Here is a 26,805-nt window from a genome sequence, read left to right as displayed (position 1 = left end):
GAAATCATAGCTTCAATGCTCCATATACGGAAGCACTCAGACTGCACGTACCATCGTGTGTGTGTGCGTGTATATACATAGCTATAAATAATTCAGGAAAAAGTATGCGGCTCCTACCATGGCAGCTTGAATGAAAAGTCCTTTATTTCATGACTTTCATCTTAGATGGTAAGATGCAGAGCGGTGCGGGGAAAGAGGATGACGGCCGTTTCGCGTTACCACACTTCAACTGACTAAGATGAAAGTCATGAAATAAAGGACTTTTTATTCAACATTCAAGCTGCCATGGTAAGTGCCGGGAACTTTTTTCTGAATTATTTATATATACATGATTATATATGCTGAGCACCTCCAAATTGGATATTTATGCTGATAAAGGCTCTGTAATCTGGCTCAACTCCTCCGAACAAAGGATTATATGTTTTAATACTGGTGCCGCAATTCACTTTCCTCTGTGACTTACACTACCGTTCCTAAGTTTAGGGTCAGAATTGTCCTTATTTTTGAAAGAAAAGCACATTTTCCAATGAAACTAACATTAAATGATTCAGAAATACACTATACATTGTTAATGTGGTAAATGACTATTCTAGCTGCAAATGTCTGGTTTGTAATGCAATATCTTCATAGGTGTATAGAGGCCCATTTCCAATAACCATCACTCCAGTGTTCTTGTGGTACTTTGTGTTTGCTAACTGTGTAAGAAGGCTAATGGATGGTTAGAATACCCTTGAAAACCCTTGTGCAAGTATGTTGGCACAGCTGAATACAGTTTGGCTGATTAGAGAACCTATAAACCGGACCTTCCTTTGAGCTAGGTGAGAATCTGAAGCATTACATTTGTTGGTTCATTTAAACTCTAAAAATGGCCAAAAAAAGAACTTAAATGTGAATCTCGACAGTCTATTCTTGTTCTTAGAAATGAAGACTATTCCATGCGATAAATTGCCAAGAAACTGAAGATTTCCTACAACGTTGTGTCCTACTCCCTTCAGAGGAGAGCACAAACAGGCTCTAACCTGAGTAGAAAGAGAAGTGGGAGGCCCCGCTGCACAACTGAGCAACAAGACAAGTACATTAGGGTCTGTAGTGTGAGAAATCAACACCTCACAGGTCCTCAACCGGCAGCTTCATTAAATAGTGCACGCAAAACGCCAGTGTCAACATCTACAGGGAAGAGGTGACTCCGGGATGCTGGCCTTCAGGGCAGAGTGGCAGAGAAAAATCCATATCTGAGACTGACAATTAAAAGGAAAAGATTAATATGGGCAAAAGAACACAGACATTGGACTGAGGAAGATTGGAAAAAAGTGTTATGGACAGACGAATCCAAGTTTGAGGTGTTTGGATCACACAGAAGAACATTTGTGAGACGCAGAACTGAAAAGATGCTGGAAGAGTGTGACGCCATCCGTCAAGCATGGTGGAGGTAATGTGATGGTCTGGGGTTGCTTTGGTGCTGGTAAAGTGGGAAATTTGTACAAGGTAAAAGGGATTTTGAATAAGGAAGGCTATTGCTCCATTTTGCAACGCCATGCCATACCCTGTGGACAGCGCTTGATTGGAGACAAGTTCATCCTACAACAGAACAATGACACAAAGCCACCTCCAAATTATACAAGAACTATTTAGGGAAGAAGCCGGCAGCTGGTATTCTATCTGTAATGGAGTGGCCAGCGCAGTCACCAGATCTCAGCCCCATTGAGCTGTTGTGGGAGCAGCTTGACCGTATGGTGCAAAAAAAGTGCCCATCAAGCCAAACCATCTTGTGGTAGCGGCTTCTGGAAGCATGGGGTGAAATTTCTCCAGATGACCTCCGCAAATTAACTGCTAGAATGCCAAAGGTCTGCAATGCAATGGAATTGCTGCAAAAGGAGTATTGTTTGACAAAAGTAAAGTTTGAAGGAGAAAATTATTATTTTAAATAAAAATCTTTTTTTTGAACTTTGACAATGTCTGGACTACATTTTCAATTCATTTGGCAACTCATTTGATTAATATAAGTATGAATTTTCATGGAAAACACAAAATTGTCTGGATGACCCTAAACTTTGGAACTGTAGTGTATATAAATATACAATACAGACCTAAAGTTTGGACACACCTTCTCATTTAAAGATTTTTTTGTATTTTCAGGACTATGAAAATTGTACATTCACACTGAAGGCATCAAAACTATGAATTAACACATGTGGAATTATATACTTAACAAAAAAGTGTGAAACAACTGAAAATATGTCTTATATTCTAGGTTCTTCAAAGTAGCCACCTTTTGCTTTGATGACTACTTTGCACACTCTTGGCATTCTCTTGATGAGCTTCAAGAGGTAGTCACCGGGAATGGTCTTCCAACCATCTTGAAGGAGTTCCCAGAGATGCTTGGCACTTGTTGGCCCTTTTGCCTTCACTCTGCGGTCCAGCTGACCCCAAACCATCTCGATTGGGTTCAGGTCTGGTGACTGTGGAGGCCAGGTCATCTGGTGTAGCAGCCATCACTCTCCTTCTTGGTCAAATAGCCCTTACACAGCCTGGAGGTGTGTCTGGGGTCATTGACCCGTTGAAAAATAAATGATGGTCCACCTAAACGCAAACCGGATGGAATAGCATGCCGCTGCAAGATTAGACCAGATTTCCACTGGTCTAATGTCGATTCCTTGTGTTCTTTAGCCCAAACAAGTCTCTTCTGCTTGTTTCCTGTCCTTAGCAGTGGTTTCCTAGCAGCTATTTACCATGAAGGCCTGCTGCACAAAGTCTCCTCTTAACAGTTGTTGTAGAGATGTGTCTGCTGCTAGAACTCTGTGCGGCATTGACCTGGTCTCTAATCTGAGCTGCTGTTAACCTGCGATTTCTGAGGCTGGTGACTTGGATAAACTTATCCTCAGAAGCAGAGGTGACTCTTGGTCTTCCTTTCCCGGGGCGGTCCTCATGTGAGCCAGTTTCTTTGTAGCGCTTGATGGCTTTTGCCACTGCACTTGGGGACACTTTCAAAGTTTTCCCAATTTTTCAGACTGACTGACCTTAATTTCTTAAAGTAATGATGGCCATTTGTTTTTCTTTACTTAGCTGCTTTTTTCTTGCCATAATACAAATTCTAACAGTCTATTCAGTAGGACTATCAGCTGTGTATCCACCAGACTTCTGCTCAACACAACTGATGGTCCCAACCCCATTTATAAAGCAAGAAATCCCACTTCTTAAACCTGACAGGGCACACCTGTGAAGTGAAAACCATTCCCGGTGACTACCTCTTGAAGCTCATCAAGAGAATGCCAAGGGCAAAGCAAAAGGTGGCTACTTTGAAGAACCTAGAATATAAGACGTATTTTCAGTTGTTTCACACTTGTTTTGTTAGGTATATAATTCCACATGTGTTATTTCATAGTTTTGATGCCTTCAGTGTGAATGTACAATTTTCATAGTCATGAAAATACAGAAAAGTGTCCAAACTTTTGGTTTGTACTGTTTGTGTGTATGTAGGTGTGTGTGTATGTGTGTATAGATATGCGTATACAATGCATGTGATGTATTTACATTTGTCGTTTTAGAAACAAAAATCTGAATTCGTTGCAAGGAAGGTAGAGCCAAATATAACTGCCCCCAGCCCTCCCCCGACTCCTGTTCCTGCCCCTCCGGGCATCTCCTTGCCTGCATCAAGGTCTTGTCTATCAGGAAATCTTGTCAGCCGACAAAGCAGCACGTCCAGTGACAGTGGTGGCAGCGGAGCACGAGATGCCCAAGGAACCAAGCCATGTGACCGTAAGCGGAAAGGTTCCGGGATCCTCTGTGTGTAGGAGTAGAGCAGATGGAATGATATAGGAGTACACTGGGAAGAAGAGCGCTAAGGTACACTGAATAGAATGGTGCATTGGTACATTTGGTGGGACGGTGCCATGATCCTCTGGGAGTAGACGTAGGGGTAGAGCAGTGAATAGAATGGTGCATTGGTACACTGGGTGGGACAGCACCATGATCCTCTAGGGTTAGAGGTAGGGGTAGAGCACTGAATAGAATGGGGCATTGGTACACTGGGTGGGACGGCACCATGATCCTCTAGGGTTAGAGGTAGGGGTAGAGCACTGAATAGAATGGGGCATTGGTACACTGGGTGGGACGGCACCATGATCCTCTAGGGTTAGAGGTAGGGGTAGAGCACTGAATAGAGTGGGGCATTGGAACACTGGGTGGGACGGCACCATGATCCTCTAGGGTTAGAGGTAGTTGTAGAGCAGTGAATAGAATGGTGCTTCGGTACACTGGGTGGGACAGCGCCATGATCCTCTGGAAGTAGGGGTAGAGCAGTGAATAGAATGGTGCATTGGTACACTGGGTGAGACGGCGCCATGATACTCTGGAAGTAGGGGTAGAGCAGTGAATAGAATGGTGCATTGGTACACTGGGTGGTACTGTGCCATGATCCTCTGGGGGTAGGGGTAGAGCACTGAATAGAATGGTACATTGGTACACTGGCTTGGAATGTGCCATGATATTATGAGGGTAGAGATAGGTGTAGAGCACTGAATAGAATGGGGCATTGGTACACTGGGTGGGACGGTGCCATGGTACTCTGGGGCTAGACATGGGGTTAGAGGACTGAATAGAATCGGTCACTGGTACACTGTGTGGGACTGTTATATGATAATCTGGGAGTAGGGGTAGAGTACTGAAAAAACTGGGGCATTGGTTCACTGGGTGGAACTGCACCATGATCCTCTGGAGTTACAGGTAGTGGTGGAGCTCTGAATAGAATGGAGCATTGGTGCACTGTGAGGGATGGCGTCATGATACTCTGGGACTAGAGGTAGGGATAGAGCACTGAATAAAATGGGATATTGGTACACTGTATGGGACTGTCACATGATACTTTGGGGATAGAGCTAGTGGTTCAACACCGAATAGAATGGTGCTTTGGTACAGTGGGTGGGACTGCACCATGATCCTCTGGGAGTAGAGCTAGGGGTAGAGCACTGAATAGGATGGGGCAATGGTACACTTGATGGGACTGTGAGATGATACTCTGGGGGCAGAGGTAGGGTAGAGCATTAAATACAATGGGGCATTGGTACACTTGGTGGGACGGTGCCATGATACTTTAGGAGTTGAGCACTGAATGAAATGGTGCATTGGTACACTGCGTGGAACTGTGTAGAGGTAGAGGATAGAACACTGAATAGAATGGTGTATTTGTACACTGGGTGGGAGGGCACCATGATCCTCTGTGGATAGAGGTAGGGATAAAGCACTGAATAGAATGGTGCATTGGTACACTGGGCAGGACGACACCATGATCCTTTGGGGGTAGAGGTAGGGGTAGAGCACTAAATAGAATGGGGCATTGGTACACTGGGTGGGACAGCACCATGATACTCTGGAGGTAGGGGTAGAGCACTGAATAGGAAGGGGTGTTGATACATTGGGTGGGATGACACCATGATACTCTGGGGTAGATGTAGGGGTAGAGCACTGAATAGAATGGGGCATTGGTACAAGGGACTGTAACATGATACTCCTAGGAGTAGAGCACAAAGTAGAATGATGCATCAGTACACTGGGTAGGATGCCATGATATTTTAGGAGTAGAGGTAGGGGTAGAGCATTGGATAGAATGGTGCATTGGTACACTGGGTGGGAGGGCACCATGATCCTCTATGGGTAGAGGTAGGGGTAGAGCACTGAATAGAATGGGGCATTGGTACACTGGGTGGGTCTGTGCCATGATCCTCTGGGGGTAGATATAGGTGTAGAGCACTGAATAGAATAGTGCATTTGTACACTGGGTGGGACTGTGCAGTGATGCTCTGGGAGAAGACGTAGGGGATAGAATGGGGTATTGGTACACTGGGTGGGAGGGCACTATGATCCTCTGGGGGTAGAGTGGTAGGGGTATAGCACTAAATAGAATGGTGTATTGATGCACTGGGTGGGACTGGGCCATGATACTCTGGAGGTAGGAGTAGAGCACTGAATAGAATTGAGCATTTGTACACTGGCTAGGACGGCACCATGCTACACTGTGGGTAAAGCACTGAATAGAATGGGGAATTGGTACACTGTATGGGACTGTGACATGATCCTCTAGGGGTAGAAGTAGGGGTAAAGCACTGAATAGAATGGGGCGTTGGTACACTGTATGGGACTGTGATGTGATACTCGAGAGGGTAGAAATAGGGATATAGCACTGAAAAGAATGGGGCATTGGTACACTGGGTGAGATGGCACTAGGATCCTCTGGGCTTAGAAGTTGGGGTAAAGCACTGAATAGAATGGGCATTGGTACACTGGACTGCGCCATGATACACTGGGGATAGAGCACTGAATAGTATGGGGGTATTGGTACACTGGGTGGAAAGGCACCATGATACTCTGGGGGTAGAGTTAGGGGTAAAGCACTGAATAGAATGGCTGGGAGGGCGCCATGATCCTCTGGAGGTAGGGGTAGAGCAGTGAATAGAATGGAGCATTGGTACACTGGGTGGCACTGTGCCATGATCCTCTGGGGGTAGGGGTAAAGCAGTGAATAGAATGGAGCATTGGTACACTGGGTGGTATTGTGCCATGGTACTCTAGGGGTGGGGGTAGAGCAGTGAATAGAATGGTGCATTGGTACACTGGGTGGCACTGTGCCATGATACTCTGGGGGTAGAGGTAGGGGTAGAGCAGTGAATAGAATGGAGCCTTGGTACACTGGGTGGCACTGTGCCATGATACTCTGGGGGTAGAGGTAGGGGTAGAGCAGTGAATAGAATGGTGCATTGGTACACTGGGTGGTATTGTGCCATGATACTCTAGGGGTAGGGGTAGAGCAGTGAATAGAATGGTGCATTGGTACACTGGGTGGCACTGTGCCATGATACTCCTGGAGTAGGGGTAGAGCAGTGAATAGAATGGTGCATTGGTACACTGGGTGGTATTGTGCCATGATACTCTGGAGGTAGTTGTAGAGCAGTGAATAGAATGGTGCTTCGGTACACTGGGTGGGACAGCGCCATGATCCTCTGGAGGTAGGGGTAGAGCAGTGAATAGAATGGTGCATTGGTACACTGGGTGGGACAGCGCCATGATCCTCTGGAGGTAGGGGTAGAGCAGTGAATAGAATGGTGCATTGGTACACTGGGTGGTACTGTGCCATGATACTCTGGGGGTAGGGGTAAAGCAGTGAATAGAATGGAGCATTGGTACACTGGGTGGTACTGTGCCATGATACTCTGGAAGCAGGGGTAGAGCAGTGAATAGAATGGTGCATTGGTACACTGGGTGGTACTGTGCCATGATACTCTGGGGGTAGGGGTAGAGCAGTGAATAGAATGGTGCATTGGTACACTGGGTGGTACTGTGCCATGATACTCTGGAAGTAGGGGTAGAGCAGTGAATAGAATGGTGCATTGGTACACTGGGTGGGATGGCGCCACGATCCTCTGGAGGTAGTTGTAGAGCAGTGAATAGAATGGTGCATTGGTACACTGGGTGGGATGGCGCCATGATCCTCTGGAGGTAGTTGTAGAGCAGTGAATAGAATGGTGCATTGGTACACTGGGTGGTACTGTGCCATGATACTCTGGAGGTAGGGGTAGAGCAGTGAATAGAATGGTGCATTGGTACACTGGGTGGTATTGTGCCATGATACTCTGGAGGTAGTTGTAGAGCAGTGAATAGAATGGTGCTTCGGTACACTGGGTGGGACAGCGCCATGATCCTCTGGAGGTAGGGGTAGAGCAGTGAATAGAATGGTGCATTGGTACACTGGGTGGTACTGTGCCATGATACTCTGGGGGTAGGGGTAGAGCAGTGAATAGAATGGTGCATTGGTACACTGGGTGGTACTGTGCCATGATACTCTGGAAGTAGGGGTAGAGCAGTGAATAGAATGGTGCATTGGTACACTGGGTGGGATGGCGCCACGATCCTCTGGAGGTAGTTGTAGAGCAGTGAATAGAATGGTGCATTGGTACACTGGGTGGGATGGCGCCATGATCCTCTGGAGGTAGTTGTAGAGCAGTGAATAGAATGGTGCATTGGTACACTGGGTGGTACTGTGCCATGATACTCTGGAGGTAGGGGTAGAGCAGTGAATAGAATGGTGCATTGGTACACTGGGTGGTACTGTGCCATGATACTCTGGGAGTAGAGGTAGAGCAGTGAGTAGAATGGTGCATTGGTACACTGGGTGGGACAGCGCCATGATCCTCTGGAGGTAGGGGTAGAGCAGTGAATAGAATGGTGCATTGGTACACTGGGTGGTACTGTGCCATGATACTCTGGAGGTAGGGGTAGAGCAGTGAATAGAATGGTGCATTGGTACACTGGGTGGTATAGTGCCATGATACTCTGGAGGTAGGGGTAGAGCAGTGAATAGAATGGTGCATTGGTACACTGGGTGGTACTGTGCCATGATACTCTGGGGGTAGGGGTAGAGCAGTGAATAGAATGGTGCATTGGTACACTGGGTGGGACAGCGCCATGATCCTCTGGAGGTAGGGGTAGAGCAGTGAATAGAATGGTGCATTGGTACACTGGGTGGTACTGTGCCATGATCCTCTGGAGGTAGGGGTAGAGCAGTGAATAGAATGGTGCATTGGTACACTGGGTGGTATTGTGCCATGATACTCTGGGGGTAGGAGTAGAGCAGTGAATAGAATGGTGCATTGGTACACTGGGTGGTACTGTGCCATGATACTCTGGGGGTAGGGGTAGAGCAGTGAATAGAATGGTGCATTGGTACACTGGGTGGTATTGTGCCATGATACTCTGGGGGTAGGAGTAGAGCAGTGAATAGAATGGTGCTTTGGTACACTGGGTGGTACTGTGCCATGATACTCTGGGGGTGGGGGTAGGGGTAGAGCAGTGAATAGAATGGTGCATTGGTACACTGGGTGGTATAGTGCCATGATACTCTGGAGGTAGGGGTAGAGCAGTAAATAGAATGGTGCATTGGTACACTGGGTGGTACTGTGCCATGATACTCTGGGGGTAGGGGTAGAGCAGTGAATAGAATGGTGCATTGGTACACTGGGTGGTACTGTGCCATGATACTCTGGGGGTAGGGGTAGAGCAGTGAATAGAATGGTGCATTGGTACACTGGGTGGTACTGTGCCATGATACTCTGGGGGTAGGGGTAGAGCAGTAAATAGAATGGTGCATTGGTACACTGGGTGGGATGGCGCCATGATCCTCTGGAGGTAGATGTAGAGCAGTAAATAGAATGGTGCATTGGTACACTGGGTGGTACTGTGCTATGATACTCTGGGGGTAGGGGTAGAGCAGTGAATAGAATGGTGCATTGGTACACTGGGTGGTATTGTGCCATGATACTCTGGGGGTAGGAGTAGAGCAGTGAATAGAATGGTGCTTTGGTACACTGGGTGGTACTGTGCCATGATACTCTGGAAGTAGGGGTAGAGCAGTGAATAGAATGGTGCATTGGTACACTGGGTGGGATGGCGCCATGATCCTCTGGAGGTAGTTGTAGAGCAGTGAATAGAATGGTGCATTGGTACACTGGGTGGGATGGCGCCATGATCCTCTGGAGGTAGTTGTAGAGCAGTGAATAGAATGGTGCATTGGTACACTGGGTGGTACTGTGCCATGATACTCTGGGGGTAGGGGTAGAGCAGTGAATAGAATGGTGCATTGGTACACTGGGTGGTATTGTGCCATGATACTCTGGGGGTAGGAGTAGAGCAGTGAATAGACTGGTGCATTGGTACACTGGGTGGTACTGTGCCATGATACTCTGGGGGTAGGGGTAGAGCAGTGAATAGAATGGTGCATTGGTACACTGGGTGGTATTGTGCCATGATACTCTGGAGGTAGGGGTAGAGCAGTGAATAGAATGGTGCTTCGGTACACTGGGTGGTACTGTGCCATGATACTCTGGGGGTAGGAGTAGAGCAGTGAATAGAATGGTGCTTTGGTACACTGGGTGGGACAGCGCCATGATCCTCTGGGAGTAGGGGTAGAGCAGTGAATAGAATGGTGCATTGGTACACTGGGTGGTATTGTGCCATGATACTCTGGAGGTAGGGGTAGAGCAGTGAATAGAATGGTGCTTCGGTACACTGGGTGGTACTGTGCCATGATACTCTGGGGGTAGGAGTAGAGCAGTGAATAGAATGGTGCATTGGTACACTGGGTGGGACAGCGCCATGATCCTCTGGGAGTAGGGGTAGAGCACTGAGTAGAATGGTGCATTGGTACACTGGGTGGTATTGTGCCATGATACTCTGGAGGTAGGGGTAGAGCAGTGAATAGAATGGTGCATTGGTACACTGGGTGGTACTGTGCCATGATACTCTGGAAGTAGGGGTAGAGCAGTGAATAGAATGGTGCATTGGTACACTGGGTGGTACTGTGCCATGATACTCTGGGGGTAGGGGTAGAGCAGTGAATAGAATGGTGCATTGGTACACTGGGTGGTACTGTGCCATGATACTCTGGAAGTAGGGGTAGAGCAGTGAATAGAATGGTGCATTGGTACACTGGGTGGTACTGTGCCATGATACTCTGGGGGTAGGGGTAGAGCAGTGAATAGAATGGTGCATTGGTACACTGGGTGGTACTGTGCCATGATACTCTGGAAGTAGGGGTAGAGCAGTGAATAGAATGGTGCATTGGTACACTGGGTGGTACTGTGCCACGATACTCTGGGGGTAGGAGTAGAGCAGTGAATAGAATGGTGCATTGGTACACTGGGTGGTACTGTGCCATGATACTCTGGGGGTAGGGGTAAAGCAGTGAATAGAATGGTGCATTGGTACACTGGGTGGGATGGCGCCACGATCCTCTGGAGGTAGTTGTAGAGCAGTGAATAGAATGGTGCATTGGTACACTGGGTGGGATGGCGCCATGATCCTCTGGAGGTAGTTGTAGAGCAGTGAATAGAATGGTGCATTGGTACACTGGGTGGTACTGTGCCATGATACTCTGGGGGTAGGGGTAGAGCAGTGAATAGAATGGTGCATTGGTACACTGGGTGGGACAGCGCCATGATCCTCTGGAGGTAGGGGTAGAGCAGTGAATAGAATGGTGCATTGGTACACTGGGTGGTATAGTGCCATGATCCTCTGGAAGTAGGGGTAGAGCAGTGAATAGAATGGTGCATTGGTACACTGGGTGGTACTGTGCCATGATACTCTGGAAGTAGGGGTAGAGCAGTGAATAGAATGGTGCATTGGTACACTGGGTGGTACTGTGCCATGATACTCTGGAAGTAGGGGTAGAGCAGTGAATAGAATGGTGCATTGGTACACTGGGTGGTACTGTGCCATGATACTCTGGGGGTAGGGGTAGAGCAGTGAATAGAATGGTGCATTGGTACACTGGGTGGTATTGTGCCATGATACTCTGGGGGTAGGAGTAGAGCAGTGAATAGAATGGTGCTTTGGTACACTGGGTGGGATGGCGCCATGATCCTCTGGAGGTAGTTGTAGAGCAGTGAATAGAATGGTGCATTGGTACACTGGGTGGGATGGCGCCATGATCCTCTGGAGGTAGTTGTAGAGCAGTGAATAGAATGGTGCATTGGTACACTGGGTGGGATGGCGCCATGATCCTCTGGAGGTAGTTGTAGAGCAGTGAATAGAATGGTGCATTGGTACACTGGGTGGTATTGTGCCATGATACTCTGGGGGTAGGAGTAGAGCAGTGAATAGAATGGTGCTTTGGTACACTGGGTGGTACTGTGCCATGATACTCTGGGGGTAGGGGTAAAGCAGTGAATAGAATGGTGCATTGGTACACTGGGTGGTATAGTGCCATGATACTCTGGAAGTAGGGGTAGAGCAGTGAATAGAATGGTGCATTGGTACACTGGGTGGGATGGCGCCATGATCCTCTGGAGGTAGTTGTAGAGCAGTGAATAGAATGGTGCATTGGTACACTGGGTGGGATGGCGCCATGATCCTCTGGAGGTAGTTGTAGAGCAGTGAATAGAATGGTGCATTGGTACACTGGGTGGTATTGTGCCATGATACTCTGGGGGTAGGAGTAGAGCAGTGAATAGAATGGTGCTTTGGTACACTGGGTGGTACTGTGCCATGATACTCTGGGGGTAGGGGTAAAGCAGTGAATAGAATGGTGCATTGGTACACTGGGTGGTATAGTGCCATGATACTCTGGAGGTAGGGGTAGAGCAGTAAATAGAATGGTGCATTGGTACACTGGGTGGTACTGTGCCATGATACTCTGGGGGTAGGGGTAGAGCAGTGAATAGAATGGTGCATTGGTACACTGGGTGGTACTGTGCCATGATACTCTGGGGGTAGGGGTAGAGCAGTGAATAGAATGGTGCATTGGTACACTGGGTGGTACTGTGCCATGATACTCTGGAAGTAGGGGTAGAGCAGTGAATAGAATGGTGCATTGGTACACTGGGTGGTACTGTGTCATGATACTCTGGAAGTAGGGGTAGAGCAGTGAATAGAATGGTGCATTGGTACACTGGGTGGGATGGCGCCATGATCCTCTGGAGGTAGTTGTAGAGCAGTGAATAGAATGGTGCATTGGTACACTGGGTGGGATGGCGCCATGATCCTCTGGAGGTAGTTGTAGAGCAGTGAATAGAATGGTGCATTGGTACACTGGGTGGTACTGTGCCATGATACTCTGGGGGTAGGGGTAGAGCAGTGAATAGAATGGTGCATTGGTATACTGGGTGGTACTGTGATATGATACTCTGGGGGTAGGGGTAGAGCAGTGAATAGAATGGTGCATTGGTACACTGGGTGGTATTGTGCCATGATACTCTGGGGGTAGGAGTAGAGCAGTGAATAGAATGGTGCTTTGGTACACTGGGTGGTACTGTGCCATGATACTCCGGAAGTAGGGGTAGAGCAGTGAATAAAATGGTGCATTGGTACACTGGGTGGGATGGCGCCATGATCCTCTGGAGGTAGTTGTAGAGCAGTGAATAGAATGGTGCATTGGTACACTGGGTGGGATGGCGCCATGATCCTCTGGAGGTAGTTGTAGAGCAGTGAATAGAATGGTGCATTGGTACACTGGGTGGTACTGTGCCATGATACTCTGGGGGTAGGGGTAGAGCAGTGAATAGAATGGTGCATTGGTACACTGGGTGGTATAGTGCCATGATACTCTGGGGGTAGGAGTAGAGCAGTGAATAGAATGGTGCATTGGTACACTGGGTGGTATTGTGCCATGATACTCTGGGGGTAGGAGTAGAGCAGTGAATAGAATGGTGCATTGGTACACTGGGTGGTACTGTGCCATGATACTCTGGGGGTAGGGGTAGAGCAGTGAATAGAATGGTGCATTGGTACACTGGGTGGTATTGTGCCATGATACTCTGGAGGTACGGGTAGAGCAGTGAATAGAATGGTGCTTCGGTACACTGGGTGGTACTGTGCCATGATACTCTGGGGGTAGGAGTAGAGCAGTGAATAGAATGGTGCTTTGGTACACTGGGTGGGACAGCGCCATGATCCTCTGGGAGTAGGGGTAGAGCACTGAGTAGAATGGTGCTTTGATACACTGGGTGGTACTGTGCCATGATACTCTAGGGGTAGGGGTAGAGCAGTGAATAGAATGGTGCATTGGTACACTGGGTGGTATTGTGCCATGATACTCTGGAGGTAGGGGTAGAGCAGTGAATAGAATGGTGCATTCGTACACTGGGTGGGGCCGCGCCAGGATTCTCTGGGTGTAGGAGTAGAGTAGATGGAACGATATCAGTTCTCTGAATGTAGGGGTGTAGTACCTATATGGGAGCACAGAGGAGGATCCTTAGTGAAGTATATGGATGGCTATTTTCACCAGTGAATGGTAGAATTTGAGGATTTTGGCATATCTGAATTATTTTCTTGTTCCAGATTCAGGTCTCGGGTTTTTTTATGTTCAGTTTCTATGCAAAATGAAATGAATGGCAGTGCTGCAGGATGTGTGAACTGTACAATCCCAGCTCAGACACGACAGATGTTGCATTTATTTCAGCTGCCATAAAGTGTCAACCAGTATGGCCATCCAAATACAGACAGTAGAGGAAGGGTGTGACTCCAATATGACTACCCCCATGCAGATACTACAGGAAGGGTGTGACTCCAATATGACTACCCCCATGCAGATACTACGGGAAGGGTGTGACTCCAATATGACTACCCCCATACAGACAGTACGGGAAGGGTGTGACTCCGATATGACTACCCCCATACAGATACTACGGGAAGGGTGTGACTCCAATATGACTACCCCCATACAGACAGGACGGGAAGGGTGTGACTCCAATATGACTACCCCCATACAGACAGTACGGGAAGGGTGTGACTCCGATATGACTACCCCCATACAGATACTACGGGAAGGGTGTGACTCCAATATGACTACCCCCATACAGATACTACGGGAAGGGTGTGACTCCAATATGACTACCCCCATGCAGATACTACGGGAAGGGTGTGACTCCAATATGACTACCCCCATGCAGATACTACGGGAAGGGTGTGACTCCAATATGACTACCCCCATACAGATACTACGGGAAGGGTGTGACTCCAATATGACTACCCCCATGCAGATACTACGGGAAGGGTGTGACTCCAATATGACTACCCCCATACAGACAGTACGGGAAGGGTGTGACTCCGATATGACTACCCCCATACAGATACTACGGGAAGGGTGTGACTCCAATATGACTACCCCCATACAGATACTACGAGAAGGGTGTGACTCCGATATGACTACCCCCATACAGATACTACAAGAAGGGTGTGACTCCAATATGACTACCCCCATACAGACAGTACGGGAAGGGTGTGACTCCGATATGATTACCCCCATACAGATACTACGGGAAGGGTGTGACTCCAATATGACTACCCCCATACAGACAGTACGGGAAGGGTGTGACTCCGATATGACTACCCCCAAACAGATACTACGGGAAGGGTGTGACTCCAATATGACTACCCCCATGCAGATACTACGGGAAGGGTGTGACTCCAATATGACTACCCCCATACAGACAGTACGGGAAGGGTGTGACTCCGATATGACTACCCCCATACAGATACTACGGGAAGGGTGTGACTCCAATATGACTACCCCCATGCAGATACTACGGGAAGGGTGTGACTCCAATATGACTACCCCCATACAGACAGTACGGGAAGGGTGTGACTCCGATATGACTACCCCCATACAGATACTACGGGAAGGGTGTGACTCCGATATGACTACCCCCATACAGATACTACGGGAAGGGTGTGACTCCAATATGACTACCCCCATACAGACAGTACGGGAAGGGTGTGACTCCAATATGACTACCCCCCATACAGACAGTACGGGAAGGGTGTGACTCCAATATGACTACCCTCATACAGATACTACGAGAAGGGTGTGACTCCGATATGACTACCCCCATACAGATACTACAAGAAGGGTGTGACTCCGATATGACTACCCCCATACAGACAGTACGGGAAGGGTGTGACTCCAATATGACTACCCCCATACAGATACTACGAGAAGGGTGTGACTCCGATATGACTACCCTCCATACAGATACTACAAGAAGGGTGTGACTCCGATATGACTACCCCCATGCAGATACTACGGGAAGGGTGTGACTCCAATATGACTACCCCCCATACAGACAGTACGGGAAGGGTTTGACTCCAATATGACTACCCTCATACAGATACTACGAGAAGGGTGTGACTCCGATATGACTACCCCCATACAGATACTACAAGAAGGGTGTGACTCCGATATGACTACCCCCATACAGACAGTACGGGAAGGGTGTGACTCCAATATGACTACCCCCATGCAGATACTACGGGAAGGGTGTGACTCCGATATGACTACCCCCATACAGACAGTACGGGAAGGGTGTGACTCCAATATGACTACCCCCATACAGATACTACGGGAAGGGTGTGACTCCAATATGACTACCCCCATACAGACAGTACGGGAAGGGTGTGACTCCAATATGACTACCCCCATGCAGATACTACGGGAAGGGTGTGACTCCGATATGACTACCCCCATACAGACAGTACGGGAAGGGTGTGACTCCAATATGACTACCCCCATACAGATACTACGGGAAGGGTGTGACTCCAATATGACTACCCCCATACAGACAGTACGGGAAGGGTGTGACTCCAATATGACTACCCCCATACAGATACTACGAGAAGGGTGTGACTCCGATATGACTACCCTCCATACAGATACTACAAGAAGGGTGTGACTCCGATATGACTACCCCCATGCAGATACTACGGGAAGGGTGTGACTCCAATATGACTACCCCCCATACAGACAGTACGGGAAGGGTTTGACTCCAATATGACTACCCTCATACAGATACTACGAGAAGGGTGTGACTCCGATATGACTACCCCCATACAGATACTACAAGAAGGGTGTGACTCCGATATGACTACCCCCATACAGACAGTACGGGAAGGGTGTGACTCCAATATGACTACCCCCATGCAGATACTACGGGAAGGGTGTGACTCCGATATGACTACCCCCATACAGACAGTACGGGAAGGGTGTGACTCCAATATGACTACCCCCATACAGATACTACGGGAAGGGTGTGACTCCAATATGACTACCCCCATACAGACAGTACGGGAAGGGTGTGACTCCAATATGACTACCCCCATGCAGATACTACGGGAAGGGTGTGACTCCAATATGACTACCCCCCATACAGACAGTACGGGAAGGGTGTGGCTCCGATATGACTACCCCCATACAGATACTACGAGAAGGGTGTGACTCCGATATGACTACCCCCATGCAGATACTACGGGAAGGGTGTGACTCCAATATGACTACCCCCATGCAGATACTACGAGAAGGGTGTGACTCCGATATGACTACCCTCCATACAGATACTCCGAGAAGGGTGTGACTCCAATATGACTACCCCCATACAGATACTACAAGAAGGGTGTGACTCCGATATGACTACCCTCCATACAGATACTACAAGAAGGGTGTGACAACAATATGACTACCCCCATACAGATACTACAAGAAGGGTGTGACTACAATATGACTAACCTCCATACAGATACAACAAGAAGGGTGTGACTCCGATATGACTACCCCCATACAGATTCTACAGGAAGGGTGTGCCTCCAATGTGGCCGCCCCATACACACCATACAGGAAGGATGTGCCTCCAATGTGGCCGCCTCATACAGACCATACAGGAAGGGTGTGCCTCCAATGTGGCCGCCCCATACAGACCATACAGGAAGGGTGTGCCTCCAATATGGCCACCGATACAGACCATACAGGAAAGGTGTGCCTCCAATTTGGCTGCCTCATACCCACCATACAGGAAGGGTGTGCCTCCAATATGGCCACCGATACAGACCATACAGGATGGGTGTGCCTCCAATTTGGCTGCCTCATACCCACCATACAGAAAGGGTGTGCCTCCAATATGGCTGCCTCATACAAACCATACAGGAAGGGTGTGCCTCCAATATGGCTGCCTCATACAGACCATACAGGAAGAGTGTGCCTCCAATATGGCTGCCTCATACCCACCATACAGGAAGGGTGTGCCTCCAATATGGCCGCCTCATACAGACCATACAGGAAGGGTGTGCCTCCAATATGGCCGCCTCATACAGACCATACAAGAAGGGTGTGCCTCCAATATGGCTGCCTCATACCCACCATACAGGAAGGGTGTGCCTCCAATTTGGCTGCCTCATACCCACCATACAGAAAGGGTGTGCCTCCAATATGGCTGCCTCATACAGACCATACAGGAAGGGTGTGCCTCCAATATGACTGCCTCATACCCACCATACAGGAAGGGTGTGCCTCCAATATGGCTGCCTCATACCCACCATACAGGAAGGGTGTGCCTCCAATATGGCTGCCTCATACAGACCATACAGGAAGGGTGTGCCTCCAATATGGCTGCCTCATACCCACCATACTGGAAGAGTGTGCCTCCAATATGGCCACCTCATACAGACCATACAGGAAGTATGTGCCTCCAATATGGCCCCACTATACAGACCATACAGGAAGGATGTGCCTCCAATGTGGCCACCCCATACAGGAAGGGTGTGCCTCCAATATGGGTGCCTCATACCCACCATACAGGAAGGGTGTGCCTCCAATATGGCTGCCTCATACAGGAAGGGTGTGCCTCCAATATGGCCGCCTCATACCCACCATATTAGGAAGGGTGTGCCTCCAATATGGCCACCGATACAGACCATACAGGATGGGTGTGCCTCCAATATGGCCACCGATACAGACAATACAGGAAAGGTGTGCCTCCAATATGGCCACCGATACAGACCATACAGGAAGGGTGTGCCTCCCATATGGCCGCCTCATACCCACCATACAGGAAGGGTGTGCCTCCAATTTGGCTGCCTCATACAGACCATACAGGAAGGGTGTGCCTCCAATGTGGCCGCCTCATACAGACCATACAGGAAGGGTGTGCCTCCAATATGGCCGCCTCATACAGACCATGCAGGAAGGGTGTGCCTCCAATATGGCCGCCTCATACAGACCATACAGGAAGGGTGTGCCTCCCATATGGCCGCCTCATACCCACCATACAGGAAGGGTGTGCCTCCAATTTGGCCGCCTCATACAGACCATACAGGAAGGGTGTGCCTCCAATGTGGCCGCCTCATACAGACCATACAGGAAGGGTGTGCCTCCAATATGGCCGCCTCATACAGACCATACAGGAAGGGTGTGCCTCCAATATGGCCGCCTCATACAGACCATACAGGAAGGGTGTGCCTCCAATGTGGCCGCCTCATACAGACCATACAGGAAGGGTGTGCCTCCAATATGGCTGCCTCATACCCACCATACAGAAAGGGTGTGCCTCCAATATGGCTGCCTCATACAGACCATACAGAAAGGGTGTGCCTCCAATATGGCCGCCTCATACCCACCATACTGGAAGAGTGTGCCTCCAATATGGCCGCCTCATACAGACCATACAGGAAGGGTGTGCCTCCAATATGGCCGCCTCATACCCACCATACTGGAAGAGTGTGCCTCCAATATGGCCGCCTCATACAGGAAGGGTGTGCCTCCAATATGGCTGCCTCATACCCACCATACTGGAAGAGTGTGCCTCCAATATGGCTGCCTCATACAGACCATACAGGAAGGGTGTGCCTCCAATATGGCCGCCTCATACCCACCATATTAGGAAGGGTGTGCCTCCAATATGGCCGCCTCATACCCACCATATTAGGAAGGGTGTGCCTCCAATATGGCCACCGATACAGACCATACAGGATGGGTGTGCCTCCAATATGGCTGCCTCATACAGACCATACAGGAAGGGTGTGCCTCCCATATGGCCGCCTCATACCCACCATACAGGAAGGGTGTGCCTCCAATATGGCTGCCTCATACAGACCATACAGGAAGGGTGTGCCTCCAATATGGCCGCCTCATACAGACCATACAGGAAGGGTGTGCCTCCAATATGGCCGCCTCATACAGACCATACAGGAAGGGTGTGCCTCCAATTTGGCCGCCTCATACCCACCATACAGGAAGGGTGTGCCTCCAATATGGCTGCCTCATACAGACCATACAGGAAGGGTGTGCCTCCAATATGGCTGCCTCATACAGACCATACAGGAAGGGTGTGCCTCCAATTTGGCCGCCTCATACAGACCATACAGGAAGGATGTGCCTCCAATATGGCCACCGATACAGACCATACAGGAAGAGTGTGCCTCCAATATGGCCACCGATACAGACCATACAGGAAGAGTGTGCCTCCAATATGGCCACCGATACAGACCATACAGGAAGAGTGTGCCTCCAATATGGCCGCCTCATACCCACCATACAGGAAGGGTGTGCCTACAATTTGGCCGCCTCATACCCACCATACAGGAAGGGTGTGCCTCCAATATGGCTGCCTCATACAGACCATACAGGAAGGGTGTGCCTCCAATATGGCTGCCTCATACAGACCATACAGGAAGGGTGTGCCTCCAATATGGCTGCCTCATACAGACCATACAGGAAGGGTGTGCCTCCAATATGGCTGCCTCATACAGACCATACAGGAAGGGTGTGCCTCCAATATGGCCGCCTCATACCCACCATACTGGAAGAGTGTGCCTCCAATATGGCCACCACATTCAGACACTAGAGGAATGGGTGTTCCTACAATATGGCTGACCTATTTCGACAATTCAGGCAGGCAGGATCCAGTTCCAATTTTTTTGATATATGTAGCTCACTCCTTGTAACTGAGCCACCTCCTTCCATCAGTTTAAGGGTATGTGCACACGATGCAGATTTAGTGCAGAACTGCAGCAGATTTTTCTGCCCCAGAAACGCTGCAGAACTGCACTGTGATTTACAGTACAATGTAAATATATGTGAAAAAAAAAGCTGTGCAGATGGTGCAGAAAAATCTGCGCAGAAACGCTGCAGATTTCAAAGAAGTGCATGCCACTTTTGTGCAGTTCTACAGCGTTTCTGCACCCTCCATTATAGAAATCCACAGTGGTAAAATCTGCACAAAAAATGCATATAAAACGCATAAAAAACGCACCTGCGGATTCTGCCAGGAGATGCAGATTTAGTGCAGAAAATTCTGCACCACATTTCCTACGTCTGCACATAGCCTCCACCTTTTTAATTAGAGCTGTATCCTGACTACCTGAATTGTTTGAGTGGGTCAGCCATAGCAAAAGTACACCCTTTACATTTGCAGCCTTTCAGCCCAGAAGACGGGGATAACGTTTAGGATTCCAACAAATGGGTACACCTTGTCGCTGGCTGTTTGGCCAATTCGATTTGATAGCCCATTTGTGCACTAAGTAGGTTTTTTTTTGTGCAAGTGGTGGTCCACCCTTTATATGTTGGCGCCATATTGGCTCTTCCTGTAGATCTAATGGCGGAGATGTTTTGTGATCTGTACTGTCTTCTTCTCCAGGGAGGAAATCTCAGATGGAAGAAGTTCAGGATGAATTAGTTCATCGACTGACAATTGGGCGCAATGCTGCGCAAAAAAGATTCACTATCCCCCGGCAAAATGCACCAGTGGCCAACGTGTCCTATAGCTCGTCGGCTGAGGAGGTTAAGACATGGCTGCTTGCAAAGGGATTTACTTCCACGTACGTCCCTTAGGGTGATGAGTCTTCTCTTTTTGGGGGAGCAGCTGAGCCGGATGAATGTGGTCGGGAGCGCAGTCATGCCAGATGGATGAGGACAGGGGCTCAGCTACATCGGGCGGATGGGGACAGGGCAATTAGCTGCTTTGAGAGGATGGACTTCCAGGGTGCAGCTGCTCCGGGAAAATGGGATCGGGGGTGCATCTGCTCCGGGAGGATGGGATCAGGGGTGCATCTGCTCCGGGAGGATGGGATCGGGGGGCAGTTGCTCAGGGAGAATTGGGATCGGGGGGCAGGTTCTCTGGGAGGATGGAATCAGGGGTGCAGCTTCTCCGGGAGAATGGGATCGGGGTTGTAGCTGCTCTGGGAGGATGGGATCGGGGGGCAGCTGCTCCAGGAGGATGGAATCGGGTGCAGCTTCTCTGGGAGGATGGGCTCGGGGTTGTAGCTGCTCTGGGAGGATGGGCTCGGGGTTGTAGCTGCTCTGGGAGGATGGGCTCGGGGTTGTATCTGCTCTGGGAGGATGGGCTCGGGGTTGTATCTGCTCTGGGAGGATGGGCTCGGGGTTGTATCTGCTCTGGGAGGATGGGCTCGGGGTTGTAGCTGCTCTGGAAGGATGGGCTCGGGGTTGTAGCTGCTCTGGTAGGATGGGCTCGGGGTTGTATCTGCTCCAGGAGGATGGAATCGGGTGCAGCTTCTCTGGGAGGATGGGCTCCGGGTTGTAGCTGCTCTGGGAGGATGGGCTCGGGGTTGTAGCTGCTCTGGGAGGATGGGCTCGGGGTTGTAGCTGCTCTGGGAGGATGGGCTCGGGGTTGTAGCTGCTCTGGGAGGATGGGCTCGGGGTTGTAGCTGCTCTGGGAGGATGGGCTCGGGGTTGTAGCTGCTCTGGGAGGATGGGCTCGGGGTTGTAGCTGCTCTGGGAGGATGGGCTCGGGGTTGTAGCTGCTCTGGGAGGATGGGCTCGGGGTTGTAGCTGCTCTGGGAGGATGGGCTCGGGGTTGTAGCTGCTCTGGGAGGATGGGCTCGGGGTTGTATCTGCTCTGGGAGGATGGGCTCGGGGTTGTAGCTGCTCTGGGAGGATGGGCTCGGGGTTGTAGCTGCTCTGGGAGGATGGGCTCGGGGTTGTAGCTGCTCTGGGAGGATGGGCTCGGGGTTGTAGCTGCTCTGGGAGGATGGGCTCGGGGTAGTAGCTGCTCTGGGAGGATGGGCTCGGGGTTGTATCTGCTCTGGGAGGATGGGCTCGGGGTTGTAGCTGCTCTGGGAGGATGGGCTCGGGGTTGTAGCTGCTCTGGGAGGATGGGCTCGGGGTTGTAGCTGCTCTGGGAGGATGGGCTCGGGGTTGTAGCTGCTCTGGGAGGATGGGCTCGGGGTTGTATCTGCTCTGGGAGGATGGGCTCGGGGTTGTAGCTGCTCTGGGAGGATGGGCTCGGGGTTGTAGCTGCTCTGGGAGGATGGGCTCGGGGTTGTAGCTGCTCTGGGAGGATGGGCTCGGGGTTGTAGCTGCTCTGGGAGGATGGGCTCGGGGTTGTAGCTGCTCTGGGAGGATGGGCTCGGGGTTGTATCTGCTCTGGGAGGATGGGCTCGGGGTTGTAGCTGCTCTGGGAGGATGGGCTCGGGGTAGTAGCTGCTCTGGGAGGATGGGCTCGGGGTTGTATCTGCTCTGGGAGGATGGGCTCGGGGTTGTAGCTGCTCTGGGAGGATGGGCTCGGGGTTGCAGCTGCTCTGGGAGGATGGGCTCGGGGTTGTAGCTGCTTTGGGAGGATGGGCTCGGGGTTGTAGCTGCTCTGGAAGGATGGGCTCGGGGTTGTAGCTGCTCTGGGAGGATGGGCTCGGGGTTGTAGCTGCTTTGGGAGGATGGGCTCGGGGTTGTATCTGCTCTGGGAGGATGGGCTCGAGGTTGTAGCTGCTCTGGGAGCATGGGCTCGGAGTTGTAGCTGCTCTGGGAGGATGGGCTCGGGGTTGTAGCTGCTTTGGGAGGATGGGCTCGGGGTTGTAGCTGCTCTGGAAGGATGGGCTCGAGGTTGTAGCTGCTCTGGGAGCATGGGCTCGGGGTTGTAGCTGCTCTGGGAGGATGGGCTCGAGGTTGTAGCTGCTCTGGGAGGATGGGCTCGGGGTTGTAGCGGCTCTGGAAGGATGGGCGCGAGGTTGTAGCTGCTCTGGGAGCATGGGCTCGGGGTTGTAGCTGCTCTGGGAGGATGGGCTCGAGGTTGTAGCTGCTCTGGGAGGATGGGCTCGGGGTTGTAGCTGCTCTGGGAGGATGATGAGTGCGGTACAGCTGCCCTGCGTTTAATACTTTTATCCTGTTAACACTTTTCATTCCTCTGTTTGATAGAACTGTCGATTGTCTGGGAGTGTTAACTGGAGCACAGCTCTTCTCTCTCACAAAAGATGAATTAAGAACTGTGTGTCCTGAGGGGCCACGCGTCTACAATCAGGTGACGGTGCAGAAAGCTTCTCTCGAGGTAACGTGTGTGTCTGGAATGTCACTCTATGATGGACGCGTTCCCTTTTTTCGAATTGTGGCTCCTTGGTCCCTTAGTAACTGAAGTATTAGGGTTTCCTTTAGTGCATTCGAGCAGTTGTATGATCTCTGGTGAGGCAGATTGGGGAGATGGTGACCACGTTCAGCGACCGAACAGGAGAGATGGATGCAGAATAATGTTCACACCTACATGTTCTCAGCAGGGATGGACTAGATGCTTGTTCCTGAGGGCCCTCCCCATTATCTAGTGGAAAAAACATTCATCCTCCAGTCTGCAGTCTTCAGATAAAACCTGATGAAACATGATAAATCATGAAGGGCCAGCCTTTCTCAGGGCACAAAGATTTCACTTGATGGCAACCAAACATCTGTCCTCTCTACTCTGCCCTCCTCCTGCAGAAAATTCCAGATGTCACAAAGGCAAGATTGTTGGGGTATCCTCGTCAACTCTAGGTACAGATCGTTGTGGTCGCCCATCCCTCCCAGTACAGATCCTTGTGGTCGCCCATCCCTCCCAGTACAGATCCTTGTGGTCGCCCATCCCTCCCAGCACAGATCCTTGTGGTCGCCCATCCCTCCCAGTACAGATCCTTGTGGTCGCTCATCCCTCCCAGTACAGATCCTTGTGGTTTCTTACCGCTCCTCTTACGAAAACTTGTAGTCACCGCTGCTCCCTATAGAGATCCTTGTGGTCGCTCATCCCTCCCAGTTCAGATCCTTGTGGTCGCTCATCCCTCCCAGTACAGATCCTTGTGGTCGTCCATCCCTCCCAGTACAGATCCTTGTGGTCACCCATCTCTCCCAGTACCAATTCTTGTGGTTGACCATCTCTCCCAGTACAGATCCTTGTGGTTTCTGATCGCTCCCCATACAATACCTTGTAATCCCCGCTGCTTCCAATAGAGATCCTTGTGGTCCCCCATCCCTCCCAGTACAGATCCTTGTGGTCCCACATCCCTCCCAGTATAGATCCTTGTGATCCCCCATGCCCCCCCCCAGTGCAGACCCTTGTGGTCGTCCATCCCTCCCAGTACAGATCCTTGTGGTCGTCCATCCCTCCCAGAACAGATCCTTGTGGTCACCCATCTCTCCCAGTACCAATCCTTGTGGTCGATCATCCCTCCCAGTACAGATCCTTGTGGTCGATCATCCTTCCCAGTACAGATCCTTGTGGTTTCTGATCGCTCCCCATACAATACCTTGTAATCCCCGCTGCTTCCAATAGAGATCCTTTTGGTCCCCCATCCCTCCCAGTACAGATCCTTGTGGTCCCACATCCCTCCCAGTATAGATCCTTGTGATCCACCATGCCCCCCCCCAGTGCAGATCCTTGTGGTCGTCCATCCCTCCCAGTACAGATCCTTGTGGTCGTCCATCCCTCCCAGAACAGATCCTTGTGGTCACCCATCTCTCCCAGTACCAATCCTTGTGGTCGATCATCCCTCCCAGTACAGATCCTTGCGGTCCCCCATCCTCCACCAGTGCAGATCCTTGTGGTCCCCCATCCTCCACCAGTGCAGATCCTTGTGGTCGTCCATCCCTCCCAGTACAGATCCTTGTGGTCGTCCTTCCCTCCCAGAACAGATCCTTGTGGTCACCCATCTCTTCCAGTACCAATCCTTGTGGTCGATCATCCCTCCCAGTACAGATCCTTGTGGTCGATCATCCTTCCCAGTACAGATCCTTGTGGTTTCTGATCGCTCCCCATACAATACCTTGTAATCCCCGCTGCTCCCAATAGAGATCCTTGTGGTCCCCCATCCCTCCCAGTACAGATCCTTGTGGTCGACCATCTCTCCCAGTACAGATCCTTGCCTTGCTGCTCCCAGTATAGATCATTGTGGTCGCCCATCCCTTCCGGTAAAAATCCTTGCAGTCGCCTATGCCTCCTGGTAAAAATCCTTGTGATTGCCCATCCCCCCCATGCAAATCCTTGCAGTCACCAATCCCTCCCGCTACAGATCCTTATGGTCAACCATCCCTCCTGGTAACACTTCTTGCGGTCACCCATCCCTCCCAGTACAGATCCTTGGTTGCCTATCGCTCCCGGTACAGATCCTTGTGGTCGCCCATTCCTCCCAGTACAGATCCTTGCGGTCGCTCATCCCTTCCGGTAACACTTCTTGTGGTCGCCTATCTCTCCCGGTACAGATCCTTGGTCGCCCATCACTCTCGGTATAGATGCTTGTGGTTGACCATCCCTCCCAGTACAGATCCTTGCCTGACTGCTCCTCAGACAGATCTTCACCATCCCCGATCACACCCAGTTCAGGGGAACATTATCCGGACTGATCTAATGTTTGGTTTCTTGGTAAAGGACGAGACTGATCTGAAGTAAAATTCCCGTTCTCTTTTTATTCCAGAAGATGAATGGTAATTCGGAGCTGCAGGAGATAATGAGAAAACGCCAAGAGAAGATCAATGCTGCCGCCAGTGACTCTGGGGTGGAATCATTTGATGAAGGGAACAATCACTGACTTTGTCTTTTTATTTTCTTCATCTCACCAATTTTCTCGGTGGGTTTGGCCGTTGCATCCATATCCTGACGTTTTTTTTCCCTTATGTGCTTGGGTTTCCAGGTGGATGATCCAATTCTGGAGGGAGCGTACTGCCACCTTTTTTTCCGATCTCTCTGTACTAGGGAATGTGAGGGCTATCCTGGGTAGGGGGGCTTTCTGCTGAAGATGGCTGGATGGCCCCGTCTTGTGTTTGCTGCAGTATTAGATGTTTAGCCATAGTTATGGCTCCACGTCGTTGCCGAAACAGTTCAGGAACCTGAAGCTGTGACTGTATCTTGTATATTTGCCTTCTATGAATTAAAGTTTATCTTGTTATTGAGTATATGATAAATATATAAATTATTTTTCTCAGGCTTTTAATGAGTAAATTGTTTTTACAACCTGATTTTCACGTGTCTTATGTAAATCTCATGTGACGACATCATGTTGTACGGTACAAGTGTACATAGACATAGAGCGACCGTGTGGCTGGAGGCCAGGGTGTAGGAGGGTTATATGGTGCCTGCAGATGTCTAACATATATACAATATGGAGAAGTCATGGCCCTCACGTCATCGATCCCCAGGGCTTCCTTCAGTCCCATTGAGCCTGGTCTATGACATTCATGTAAGCAAGAACCGAGCGGCATTAACCGAATATCGGTATCGGCCTAGAACACGGAAGGAAGCACAAAGGAAAGGGATC

General features: G+C 50.1%; 1 protein-coding gene across 5 annotated transcripts in view; it reads left to right on the top strand.

Annotated features, from left to right (window-relative positions):
• The window catches only part of EPS8 (EGFR pathway substrate 8, signaling adaptor), a 205,426-nt gene extending 178,920 nt beyond the window's left edge, over positions 1–26,506 (top strand). For 3 of the 5 annotated variants that reach the window (XM_069762743.1, XM_069762745.1, XM_069762742.1), the window contains 4 exons: positions 3,546–3,756; positions 20,943–21,123; positions 23,453–23,582; positions 25,966–26,506. In XM_069762743.1, coding sequence (XP_069618844.1) covers positions 3,546–3,756; positions 20,943–21,123; positions 23,453–23,582; positions 25,966–26,079 — 636 coding nt within the window. In that variant the 3' untranslated portion in view covers positions 26,080–26,506. Of the gene's footprint in view, positions 1–3,545; positions 3,844–20,942; positions 21,124–23,452; positions 23,583–25,965 lie in introns of all 5 variants that reach the window. The other 2 variants (XR_011320615.1, XM_069762744.1) reach the window with 2 other exon arrangements.
• The last annotated feature ends 299 nt before the right edge of the window (positions 26,507–26,805 follow it).

This window comes from Ranitomeya imitator, chromosome 4 (assembly GCF_032444005.1).
Source record: "Ranitomeya imitator isolate aRanImi1 chromosome 4, aRanImi1.pri, whole genome shotgun sequence".
In the NCBI taxonomy this organism is placed as follows: domain Eukaryota; kingdom Metazoa; phylum Chordata; class Amphibia; order Anura; family Dendrobatidae; genus Ranitomeya; species Ranitomeya imitator.
Note: the sequence above shows the minus strand (reverse complement) of the source record. Positions and strands in the feature narration are given on the sequence as shown.